Here is a 13,418-nt window from a genome sequence, read left to right as displayed (position 1 = left end):
CTGTCACTACCGCCACGTCTCTAAAAGAGCCTACGGATAAACGTGTGGAGGGTTGTCTGAAAGCGATTTACACCCTCACGGGTGCTGCACAAAGGCCCACTATTGCAGCAACATGGGCTGCAGAGGCTATTGAAGCATGGGCCTTGGAGTTAGAAGCTGAAATCTCTTCTGACCATGCTAGACAATGCTTGTCATATATTGTTACAGCTTCTCATTATATTAAAGAGGCGGCTTCTGATGCCGGTATCCTAGAAGCCAAGGCCTCTACTACATCAGTCCTGGCTCGCCGGATATTGTGGTTGAGATCCTGGTCTGTGGATCTGGACTCTAGAAAAATCCTGGAGGTACTCCCTTTCAAGGGAGATATTCTGTTTGGGGAGGACTTAAATAAGATAGTGGCTGACTTGGCTACTGCCAAAACTGCCTGTCTGCCAAGTAACGCTCCTTCTGTGTCGAAGGCCAAAGGCATGTCCTTTCGCCCCTTTCGTCCTTCAGGTAAAGCAAAAGGTCAGGCGTACCATAAGCAGGCCCGCACTTCCAAACCTGATAAGCCGAAGCCCAAAAGAGCCCGGGCTGCCCGTCAGCCAGCAGCCAAGACCGATAAGCCTGCCGCATGACGGGGCGGGCCTCCCCCTGGGGGATCCCAGGGTGGGGGGCCGGCTTCTAGGGCATACCCAGGAATGGTTGAAGACCACTTCAGATGCCTGGGTAGGGGAAGTCCTCACTCGAGGTTATGCCATAGCCTTCAAAAACCGACCCCCCTCATCGATTTTGCCGGACAGACAAAGGCAAACACTCTACATTCGGTGGTACAGACCCTCCTTGTAGTACAGGTTCCTCTTGCTCAGAGGGGCCGGGTGTACTATTCTCCGCTGTTTCTAGTCCTAAAACCGAATGGGTCCTCCCGGCCCATTCTCAACATCAAGGCATTGAACAGGTTTGTGAAAATTTCCAAATTCCGTATGGAAACCCTTCGCTCTATAGTTCTGGCCTTGGAACCTGGGGACTACATGGTCTCCCTGGACATACAGGATGCTTACCTGCATATTCCTATAGCAGTGTCACATCAGCAATACCTGAGGTTTGCGATTGGCAACCTCCATTACCGGTTTCGGGCGTTACCTTTTGGTTTACGGCTCCGTGAGTCTTCACCAAAGTTATGGCGGTGATGACGGTGGTACTCCGCCGTCAAGGGGTCAGAATACTGCCGTATCTGGACGACTTGTTAATCCTGGCAAATTCCCCAGAACTTCTCCTACGTCATCTGGATATGACTGTCCGGTTTCTACAAGCCCACGGGTGGCTCATCAACTGGAAGAAATCCTCCCTGGTCCCTGCTCAGAGCATGGTGCAGCTGGGAGCGCTTTTGGACACTCACAACCAGAGGTTGTTCTTGTCTCAGGAGAAAGTCCTGAAGCTTCAGGACAGGATTCGTTGCTTCCTTTCTCGTCCGCAAGTGTCGATACATTCGGCGATGCAGGTGCTGGGCCTCATGGGATTAGCATTCGACATGGTGGAGTATGCTCAATTTCACTCTCGCCCCCTCCAGAGGCTGATTCTAGCCAAGTGGGACGGCCTGCCTCACCGGATCAGGTCTCGCATAATCTCATCGACTCCGGAGGTCCGTCTGTCGCTGCACTGGTGGCTCCAGGACCAACGATTGTGCAGGGGCCGTCCCTTCTGGATATCCGACTGGGTCCTGTTGACGACAGATGCCAGTCTCAGAGGTTGGGGAGCGGTGCTGGAGCAACACTCCCTTCAGGGTCGGTGGACCAAGGAGGAATCCCTCCTCTCAATCAACATTCTGGAATTGCGGGCAGTCTTCAGTGCGTTGAACCTGGCCCAGCATTTAATTCAGAACCGTCCTGTTCAAGTACAGTCGGACAACGCCACCACAGTGGCTTATATAAATCATCAAGGCGGCACTCAAAGCCGTTTTGCAATGAAGGAAGCCTCACGGATTCTACATTGGGCGGAACGCCATCTACCGGCCATATCGGCAATATTCATTCCGGGAGTCCTGAATTGGGAAGCGCACTTTCTCAGTCATCCGGACGTACACGCCGGAGAGTGGGGCCTCCATCCAGAAGTGTTTCAACTCCTAGTGGAAAAGTGGGTCCTTCCAGACGTAGATCTGATGGCGTCTCGACACAATCACAAGGTTCCGGTCTTCGGAGCAAGGACGAGGGATCCTCAAGCAGCATTCGTGGATGCGCTGGCGGTGCCGTGGAGGTTTCGACTGCCGTATGTGTTCCCTCCGGTGTCACTCTGCCCAGGGTAATTCGGAAGTTCAAGCAAGAAAGAGGAATTCTGCTTCTCATAGCTCCAGCGTGGCCCAGACGGCACTGGTTCTCAGACCTGCAGGGCCTATCGTCAGAGCGTCCAATTCTACTTCCACAACGCCCAGACCTCCTCGTTCAGGGCCCCTGTGTCTACAAGGACCTAGCCCGGCTGTCTTTGACGGTGTGGCTCTTGAAGCTTCCGTCTTAAGGGCTAAAGGGTTTTCTGAGGCGGTCATTCAAACTATGTTTGCGGGCCTGGAAACAGGCTTCTGCTCGGATTTACTATAGGGTCTGGCATTCTAACTTTGGTGCGCATCTAACGATTATGACGTTTCCAAGTTTAGTACAGCCAAGTTGTTGGCCTTTCTTCAGCAGGGCCTGGACCTAGGCCTGCGTCTGGCCTCCCTCAAGGTTCAAATATCTGCCTTGTCGGTGTGGTTTCAGAGAAAGATTGCGACCTTACCTGATGTGCATACCTTTACTCAGGGTGTGTTGCGTATCCAACCTTTTTATGTCCCGCCTGTGGCTCCTTGGGACTGGTCGGTGGTTTTGGAGTCGTTACAAGAGTCTCCGTTTGAACCTCTTGTTTCAGCTGATCTTAAGTGGCTTTCCCTTAAGGTGGCGTTTCTGCTGGCTATTGCTTCAGCTAGAAGAGTGTCGGATTTGGGTGCCTTGTCTTGTAGTTCCCCATATCTGATATTTCACTGAGGCCGGGAGGTTCAAAGGACTCGTCCCGGATATTTACCTAAGGTGGTTTCTTCATTCCACCTTAACCAGGAGATCGTGGTTCCGGCACTTGTTTCTCCTGATCTGTCTCCCAAAGAGCGGTCTTTTGATGTGGTACGGGCTCTCCGTATCTATGTGAAGAGAACTGCTTCTATTAGGAAATCTGATTCTCTCTTTGTGCTGTTTGGATTTCACAAACGGGGCTGACCTGCTCACAAGCAAACTTTGGCCAGATGGATTAGAATGGTGATTGCACATGCTTATGTGAGGGCTGGTCTATCGGCTCCTGCTCACATTACGGCCCATTCTACTCGGTCTGTTGGACCTTCTTGGGCGTCCCGCCGTGGTGAGACCCTTGAACAATTGTGCAAGGCGGCTACGTGGTCCACAGTGAACACGTTCATAAGGTTCTATGCCTTCGATACTGCCGCTTCCCAGGGTGCTCCTTTTGGACGCCGGGTTCTTGTGCCCGCAACAGTGCGTCCCACTCCCCTCCCATAAGGAACTGCTTTAGGACATCCCGTATGTCTTTCCTTGTGGAGTCCAGTGTACCCCGCAGCAGAAAACGAGTTTTATGGTAAGAACTTACCTTTGTTAATACTCTTTCTGCGAGGTACACTGGGCTTCACAAGCTTCTTTGGGTTGGTATGGCATTAGCCGCTGACACTTCTCCTGTCGTGAGAGTGTGGTGTATGTGGCTACTAACCGTTGTCGTCTCTTTTCCTGCTACTGCATTGGGCTGGTTAACTAAAAACTGAGCTCCTGTGCAGGGAGGCGGGGTTATAGAGGAGGCGGCGCTATGCATTCTGGGAACAGTCAAAGCTTTTGAGCCTGTTGGTGCCTCAGAACAAGATCCTACACTACACCCCTATGTCTTTCCTTGTGGAGCCCAGTGTACCTCGCAGAAAGAGTTTTAACAAAGGTAAGTTCTTACCATAAAACTCGTTTTTTCCAAGTCCTATGTCTTTTGCAGATTGCAGAATATTTTTCGAAAGGATTTGTCTCTATTTCGCACCAGTCATTTTGCCTTCTGTTTTGACAAATACCGCCTTGTACTTCCAGCATAGTGCTACACAGTAGAGATAATGAAATTGGGAAGATGCATGGAATTAGACCTTTGAGATTATTTATATATATATATATATATATATATATATATATATATATATATATATATATATATATGAGTCCAATTCAACCCGGCACTCCTGGCGCTCCCCAGCGTACAGTAACACGCTCCCGTGCCCTCTCCTTCAGGGCAATGCGCCCAGCATACACGTAGTAAATAAGGGCGGCACTGGGAGACTTCTCAATAGCGGTGAAACAAATAAGTGCTTTTAATTTGGATAGCAACGTTTCGGGGTCGCAGCCCCTTCGTCATCCTGACGAAGGGGCTGCGACCCCGAAACGTTGCTATCCAAATTAAAAGCACTTATTTGTTTCACCGCTATTGAGAAGTCTCCCAGTGCCGCCCTTATTTACTATATATATATAGATATAGATATAGATATATATAGATATATATAATCTTAGCATTTGCCTCTTAAGTTGCCGTTACCTTTTACTGTATTGATCTCCTTAAAACATGTTATTCATGTAGAGATGCTCGGTTTCAGAGGTTTCTAGAGAGATTCAGGTGTGCCATATTGTCTCAATTACTTTATGTAGCCTTGATATTGCTTTGCTATATTTAAGACCTGTGCAAATTTTCTTACATTGTGGTGTACTTTACAGCAACCTTTTCTCTAATTTCATTGATCTTCATGATTAATCTTTTGTTGGATAATCAACTAGCCAACTGAAGCCCTACTCACAGAACTACTAATTTTGAAACCAATTGAAATATGTTAATGTTACACAGGACTCCTAATTATATATGAAATATTAGTACCCTAGACGATGTCTTATTACGTATCGTTTATTTAGTTCTCAACTGAGCAATATGTTTGAATGCCTGTGTAATCACTGCCCTTTTTTATTTGTCCTGTATTACAAAAAAAATTATAATTTGAGCACTTTTTCTGTTTAACGTTAGGGCTTTGCGTTTTATTAGTGATGAGGAATCTCAAAGAAATCCATTTTGATTCTATAGTGGGGAATTCAACAATTGAAGCAGTTCAATTGTTGCTCCGTTCAGGCTCAAACAGCCACTAGCACTGGCATTTCTCTAACGTCCTAAGTGAATGCTGGGGACTCCGTAAGGACCATGGGGATAGCGGCTCCGCAGGAGACTGGGCACAAAAGTAAAGCTTTAGAACTACCTGGTGTGCACTGGCTCCTCCCCCTATGACCCTCCTCCAAGCCTCAGTTAGATTTTTGTGCCCGAACGAGAAGGGTGCACACTAGGTGGCTCTCCTGAGCTGCTTAGTGAAAAGTTTAGTTTTAGGTTTTTTATTTTCAGTGAGACCTGCTGGCAACAGGCTCACTGCATCGAGGGACTAAGGGGAGAAGAAGCGAACTCACCTGCGTGCAGAGTGGATTGGGCTTCTTAGGCTACTGGACATTAGCTCCAGAGGGACGATCACAGGCCCAGCCATGGATGGGTCCCAGAGCCGCGCCGCCGGCCCCCTTACAGAGCCAGAAGACAGAAGGTCCGGAAAATCGGCGGCAGAAGACGTCCTGTCTTCAACAAGGTAGCGCACAGCACTGCAGCTGTGCGCCATTGCTCTCAGCACACTTCACACTCCGGTCACTGAGGGTGCAGGGCGCTGGGGGGGGGGCGCCCTGAGACGCAATAAAAACACCTTGGATGGCAAAAAATGCATCACATATAGCTCCTGGGCTATATGGATGAATTTAACCCCTGCCAAAATACATAGAAAAACGGGAGATAGGCTCCGCCCCCTTATCGGCGGCCTTATCTCCTCAGCACACTGGCGCCATTTTCCCTCACAGCTCCGTTGGTGGGAAGCTCCCTGGCTCTCCCCTGCAGTCACTACACTACAGAAAGGGTTAAAAAAGAGAAGGGAGGCACTAATTACGCGCAGTATTAAAGATACAGCAGCTATAAGGGGAAAAACACTTATATAAGGTTATCCCTGTATATATATAGCGCTCTGGTGTGTGCTGGCAAACTCTCCCTCTGTCTCCCCAAAGGGCTAGTGGGGTCCTGTCCTCTATCAGAGCATTCCCTGTGTGTGTGCTGTATGTCGGTACGTTTGTGTCGACATGTATGAGGAGAAAAATGATGTGGAGACGGAGCAGATTGCCTGTAATAGTGATGTCACCCCCTAGGGGGTCGACACCTGAGTGGATGAACTGTTGGAAGGAATTACGTGACAGTGTCAGCTCTGTATAAAAGACAGTGGTTGACATGAGACAGCCGGCTACTCAGCTTGTGCCTGTCCAGACGTCTCATAGGCCGTCAGGGGCTCTAAAGCGCCCGTTACCTCAGATGGCAGATATAGACGCCGACACGGATACTGACTCCAGTGTCGACGGTGAAGAGACAAATGTGACTTCCAGTAGGGCCACACGTTACATGATTGAGGCAATGAAAAATGTTTTACACATTTCTGATAATACGAGTACCACCAAAAAGGGGTATTATGTTCGGTGAGGAAAAACTACCTGTAGTTTTCCTGAATCTGAGAAATTAAATGAGGTGTGTGATGATGCGTGGTTTTCCCCCGATAACAACTGATAATTTCTAAAATGTTATTGGCATTATATCCTTTCCCGCCAGAGGTTAGGGTGCGTTGGGAAACACCCCCTAGGGTGGATAAAGCGCTCACACGCTTGTAAGAACAAGGGCTCTACCCTCTCCTGAGATGGCCGCCCTTAAGGATCCTGCTGATAGAAAGCAGGAGGGCATCCTAAAAGGTATTTACACACATACTGGTGTTATACTGCGACCAGCAATCGCCTCAGCCTGGATGTGCAGTGCTGGGTTGGCGTGGTCGGATTCCCTGACTGAAAATATTGATACCCTAGATAGGGACAGTATATTATTGCCTATAGAGCATTTAAAAGATGCATTTCTATATATGCGTGATGCACAGCAGAATATTGGCCGACTGGCATCAAGTCTAAGTGCGTTGTCCATTTCTACCAATAGAGGGTTATGGACACGACAGTGGTCAGGTGATGCGGATTCCAAACGGCATTTGGAAGTATTGCCTTATTAAGGGGAGGAGTTATTTGGGGTCGGTCTTTCAGACCTGGTGGCCACGGCAACAGCTGGGAAATCCACGTTTGTACCCCAGGTCGCCTCTCAACATGAGAAGACGCCGTATTATCAGGCGCAGTCTTTTCGTGGGCAAGCGGGCAAAAGGTTCCTCATTTCTGCCCCGTGACAGAGGGAGAGGAAAAAGGCTGCAGAAATCAGCCAGTTCCCAGGAACAGAAACCCTCTCCCGCCTCTGCCAAGCCCTCAGTATGACGCTGGGGCTTTACAAGCAGAATCAGGCACGGTGGGGGCCCGTCTCAATGAATTTCAGCGCGCAGTGGGCTCACTCGCAAGTAGACCCTTGGATCCTTCAGGTGATATCTCAGGGGTACAAATTGGAATTCGAGACGTCTCCCCCTCGCCGTTTCCTAAAGTCGGGTTTACCGATGTCTCCTTCTGACAGGGAGACAGTTTTGGAAGCCATTCACAAGCTGTATTCCCAGCAGGTGTTAATCAAGGTACCCCTCCTGCAACAGGGAACGGGGTATTATTCCACACTGTTGTGGTACCGAAGCCGGACGGCTCGGTGAGACCGATTCTAAATCAAAAATCTTTGAACACTTACATACAGAGGTTCAAATTCAAGATTGAGTCACTCAGAGCAGTGATTGCGAACCTGGAAGAAGAGGACTACATGATGTCTCGGTACATCAAGGATGCTTACCTTCATGTCCCAATTTACCCTTCTCACCAAGGGTACCTCAGGTTTATGGTACAGAACTGTCACTATCAGTTTCAGACGCTGCCGTATGGATGGTCCACGGCACCCCGGGTCTTTACCAAGGTAATGGCCGAAATGATGATACTCCTTCGAAGGAAGGGAATTTTAGTTATCCCTTACTTGGACGATTCCCTGACAAGGGTAAGATCCAGGGAACAGTTGGAGGTCGGTGTAGCACTATCTCAGGTAGTGTTGCGGCAGCACGATTGGATTCTCAATATTCCAAAATCGCAGCTGATTCCGACGACTCGTCTTCTGTTCTTAGGGATGATCCTGGACACAGTTCAGAAAAAGGTGTTTCTCCCGGAGGAGAAAGTCAGGGAGTTATCCGAGCTAGTCGGGAACCTCCTATAACCGAGACAAGTCTCAGTACATCAATGAGATGGTTCTGGAAAAAATGGTGGCTTCCTATGAAGCAATCCCATGCGGCAGATTCCACGCAAGAACTTTCCAGTGGGACCTGCTGGACAAATGGTCTGGGTCGCATCTTCAGATGCATCAGCGGATAACCCTGTCACCAAGCACAAGGGTGTCTCTCCTGTGGTGGTTGCAGAGTGCTCATCTTCTAGAGGGCCGCACATTCAGGACTGGGTCCTGGTGACCACGGATGCCAGCCTGCGAGGCTGGGGAGCAGTCACACAGGGAAGGAATTTCCAGAGCTTATGGTCAAGCCTGGAGACATCACTTCACATAAATATCCTGAAGCTAAGGGCCATTTACAATGCTCTAAGCTCAGCAAGACCTCTGCTTCAAGGTCACCCGGAGTTAATCCATTCGGACAACATCACGGCAGTCACCCACGTAAACAGACAGGGTGACACAAGAAGCAGAAGGGCAATGGCAGAAGCTGCAAGGATTCTTCGCTGGGCGGAAAATCATGTGATAGCACTGTCAGCAGTATTCATTCCGGGAGTGGACAACTGGGAAGCAGACTTCCTCAGCAGACACGACCTCCACCCGGGAGAGTGGGGACTTCACCCAGAAGTCTTCCACATGTTTATAAAACTCGACAAGTATTGCGCCAGGTCAAGGGACCCTCAGGCAATAGCTGTAGACGCTCTGGTAACACAGTGGGTGTACCAGTCAGTGTATGTGTTCCCTCCTCTGCCTCTCATAACCAAGGTACTGAGAATTATAAGATGGAGAGGAGTAAGCACTATATTCGTGGCTCCGGATTGGCCAAGAAGGACTTGGTAACCGGAACTTCAAGAGATGCTCACGGAGGATCCGTGGCCTCTACCTCTAAGAAGGGACCTGCTCCAGCAAGGACCCTGTCTGTTCCAAGACTTACCGCGGCTGCGTTTAACGGCAGGGCGGTTGAACGCCGGATCCTGAAGGAAAAAGGCATTCCGGATGAAGTCATCCCTATCCTGATCAAAGCCAGGAAAGATATAACCGCAAAACATTATCACCGCATTTGGCGAAACTATGTTGCGTGGTGCGAGGCCAGTAAGGCCCCGACGGAGGAATTTTCAACTAGGTCGATTCCTACATTTCCTGCAAACAGGAGTGTCTATGGGCCTGAAATTGGGGTCCATTAAGGTTCAAATTTCGGCCCTGTCAATTTTCTTCCAAAAAGAACTAGCTTCAGTCCCTGAAGTTCAGACGTTTGTGAAAGGGGTACTGTATATACAGCCTCCTTTTGTGCCTCCAGTGGCACCTTGGGATCTAAATGTAGTTTTTGGGTTCCAAAAGTCACATTGGTTTGAACCACTTAAATATGTGGAGTTAAAATATCTCACATGGAAAGTGGTCATGCTGTTGGCCCTGGCCTGGGCCAGGTGCGTGTCAGTATTGGCGGCTTTATCCTGTAAAAGCCCTCATCTGATTTTCCATTCGGACAGGGCGGAATTGAGGACTTGTCCTCAGTTTCTCCCTAAGGTGGTTTTCAGCGTTTCACCTGAATCAACCTATTGTGGTGCCTGCGGCTACTAGGGACTTGGAGGACTCCAAGTTGCTAGACGTTGTCAGAGCCCTGGAAATATAGGTTTCCAGGACGGCTGGAGTCAGAAAATCTGACTCGTTGTTTATTCTGTATGCACCCAACAAGCTGGGTGCTCCTGCTTCTAAGCAGACTATTGCTCGTTGGATTTGTAGTACAATTCAGCTTGCACATTCTGTGGCAGGCCTGCCACAGCCAAAATCTGTAAAAGCCCATTCCACAAGGAAGGTGGGCTCATCTTGGGCGGCTGCCCGAGGGGTCTCGGCTTTACAACTTTGCCGAGCAGCTACTTGGTCAGGAGCAAATACGTTTGTAAAATTCTACAAATTTGATACCCTGGCTGAGGAGGACCGGGAGTTCTCTCATTTGGTGCTGCAGAGTCATCCGCACTCTCCCGCCCGTTTGGGAGCTTTGGTATAATCCCCATGGTCCTTACGGAGTCCCCAGCATCCACTTAGGACGTTAGAGAAAATAAGAATTTACTTACCGATAATTCTATTTCTCGTAGTCCATAGTGGATGCTGGGCGCCCATCCCAAGTGCGGATTGTCTGCAATACTGGTACATAGTTATGGTTACCAAAAAATCGGGTTATTGCTGTAGTGAGCCATCTTTTCTAGAGGCTCCTCTGTTATCATGCTGTTAACTGGGTTCAGATCACAAGTTATATGGTGTGATTGGTGTGGCTGGTATGAGTCTTACCCGGGATTCAAAATCCTTCCTTATTGTGTACGCTCGTCCGGGCACAGTATCCTAACTGAGGCTTGGAGGAGGGTCATAGGGGGAGGAGCCAGTGCACACCAGGTAGTTCTAAAGCTTTACTTTTGTGCCCAGTCTCCTGCGGAGCCGCTATCCCCATGGTCCTTACGGAGTCCCCAGCATCCACTACGGACTACGAGAAATAGAATTATCGGTAAGTAAATTCTTATTTTCTGCGTGCAGCCTCCCAGGTTGAAGAGCAGAAATGAGGGAAAGTGACTTGTTTGAGCACCCAAATGGCACGTTTTGCATCACACCCAACACTTTGGTCGGATTTAGGTATTTTATGTGGCTAAACTCAGCCTGACTGGGTGCGATCAGTGTGGAAATAAAACACAATTGAATTGCTCCCCCACGACCTCCCGACACTTTAGACTGGAGATTGAGATCGCAAAGCAATTGCATTCCCCACCCCCCACCCCAATGATGTAAAAAATGCACAAAAAGGGCTGAAGAGGTTTTATAGCCTGAAACCTACAGCATGTGAAATCTAACGTGTATGTATCATAATTTACTCAGATTCGGCAGTTTGCTGCAGTTTTATTGCGTAGGCGGCTAACTAAGAAATGGAAAATGATGCCTCTGGCGCAGCAAGAAACGTAAGTATAAGGCGCTCCTTTGTATTGTCATATTGTCCCTCACCTCTGTTTTGTAATCGTTTTTATTTTGATAATACATTAACATTCCATAGCACTTTATGGAATTTTCTTTTTAGGATGCTAGGGCCTTGAGGTTTACTGAAAAATGGCCCTGTCTGTACTTGTATCTGTGCATTTAATCGGGTGGTCTTCAGTATGCCGACTGACTGGATCCCGGCGCACAGTATTCCGGCGCCGGAATCCCAACAGCCGGCATACCGACACTTATTCTCCCTCGTGGGGGTCCACGACCCTCCTGGAGGGAGAATAAAATAGCGTGGCGCGCCACCGTGCCCGTAGCGTGGCGAGCGCAGCGAGCCCACAAGGGGCTCATTTGCGCTCGCCACACTGTCGGTAAGCTGGCGGTCGGGCTCCCGGCGCCGGTATGCTGGTCGCCGGGAGCCCGACCGCCGGCATACCATACTGAACCCATTTAATCATCACAAAGCAATACTCGATATGGCATCCCGCACTTAGAGTTGGGATAGGAAAAGTCCTAAGTAAATTCTGATACCACTTTCACACAGAAAGTCAAATTAACGGTTGAAGATATTCTACCCGGTAATTTGCCGATCAGCATGGGTCATTTTTATGTGTGAAGCGGACAACCCGTGTTGAAATTCCCAGGACTTCGACCCAGGAATTTACCAGGGCCGGAGACCCAGGAATTTCGACACGGGTTGACCTTTTCACACAGAAGAAATACCCGAGTTGACCTGCAAATTACCGGGTGCAAATTCTTGACCCGGTAATTTGCTTGTCAGTGTGAAAGAGGGGTCAGGCAGGGACCGGCAAAACTACCCGGCACTCAAATGCAGGGTAAAAGCCGGGATTTTCACACATTTCTGTCCTGAAAAGTGTATAAGGGGTATATTTACTGAGGTTTGGGTTTTTAGAATCAGAATCAGAATCAGCTTTATTGGCCAGGTATACTTGCGTATACTAGGAATTTGTCTTCGGTTTGCTATACAACAGCCAAGTAGGTAACAGGTAAGCAGGTGTGTGTGTGTGTGGGGGGGCAAGTAAAGTTACACAGATAGGTATACCGTAGGAACACAAGTTAGTTACATGTACGTCTAGTCAGTCAATGTTCAGGAGTTTAGCAGGCGGACCGCTTGGGGAAAGAAACTTTTGAGGCTTCTGGTGGATCTGGCGGGGACAGCCCTGTAACGCCTGCCTGAAGGAAGCAAGTTAAACATGCTGTGGCCGGGGTGTAGCTGGTCTTTTACTATCTTCATTGCCCGCTTTTTAGCTCTGGACAAGTACAGGTCCTGGACTGAGGGAAGGTCGGCCCCGATCTTCTCTGCGGTTCTGACCACCTTTTGGAGCCTGCATCTGTCCCTCGCGCTGGCGGAGCTGTACCATACGAGTTTCGAGGAGCACAGTACCGACTCTACAATCGCGGAGTAGAAGAGGAGCAGAAGCTTCTGTGGGATGTTGAACTTCCTTAGTTGCCTGAGGAAGAACAACCTCTGCTACGCTTTCCCAACAGTGGCGTCAGTGTTGGACCCCCATTTAAGGTCCCGGGAGATTGTGGTCCCTAGAAACTTGAAGGAGTCCACTAGCGATACCACACTGTCAGCAATCGTTAGCGGAGGTGCACTAGATGACTTCTTCCTGAAGTCCACTATCATCTCGACAGTTTTGAGGGGGTTGAGCTCGAGGTTGTTGTGGATGCACCACTGGGCCAGCCAGTCTACTTCCCGTCTATAGGCCGATTCGTCCCCATCCTTGATGAGGCCGATGACGGTGGTGTCATCTGCGAATTTGATGATCCTTTCTGATTGCGCCTCTGAGGTACAGTCATTTGTGTACAGGGAGAAGAGCAGGGGTGAGAGGACACAGCCCTGAGGGGCCCCTGTACTAATTGACCGCGCTTGAGAGGTGAATTCCCCCGCTTTCACCACCTGTGTCCTATCTGTCAGGAAGTCTATTATCCAGGAACAGGTAGCTTCTGGGACCCCTAGGCGAAGTAATTTGGGGTGGAGGATGCTGGGGACAATTGTATTGAAGTCCGAGCTGAAATCGACAAACAGGACCCTCGCGTAGGTACCGGGAATGTCTAGGTGCTGTAGAATGTAGTGCAGGCCCAGGTTGATTGCATCCTCGACACACCGATTCGAGCGATAGGCGAACTGCAGGGGGTCCAGTTGGGGGCCAGTCACAGTTTTCAGGTGATTCAAA

The 13,418-nt window shown here is 49.3% G+C and overlaps 1 protein-coding gene across 2 annotated transcripts in view; it reads left to right on the top strand.

The window, feature by feature from the left end:
- The window catches only part of IPO4 (importin 4), a 272,271-nt gene that overhangs the window by 54,743 nt on the left and 204,110 nt on the right, over nucleotides 1-13,418 (top strand). For both annotated transcript variants that reach the window (XM_063913651.1, XM_063913652.1), the window contains exon 3: nucleotides 11,116-11,195. In XM_063913651.1, the coding sequence (XP_063769721.1) occupies nucleotides 11,116-11,195 (80 nt within the window). The remainder of the gene's footprint in view (nucleotides 1-11,115; nucleotides 11,196-13,418) is intronic.

This window comes from Pseudophryne corroboree, chromosome 1 (genome assembly GCF_028390025.1).
Source record: "Pseudophryne corroboree isolate aPseCor3 chromosome 1, aPseCor3.hap2, whole genome shotgun sequence".
Taxonomy (NCBI): domain Eukaryota; kingdom Metazoa; phylum Chordata; class Amphibia; order Anura; family Myobatrachidae; genus Pseudophryne; species Pseudophryne corroboree.
This window is presented reverse-complemented; position numbering and strand designations above follow the sequence as displayed.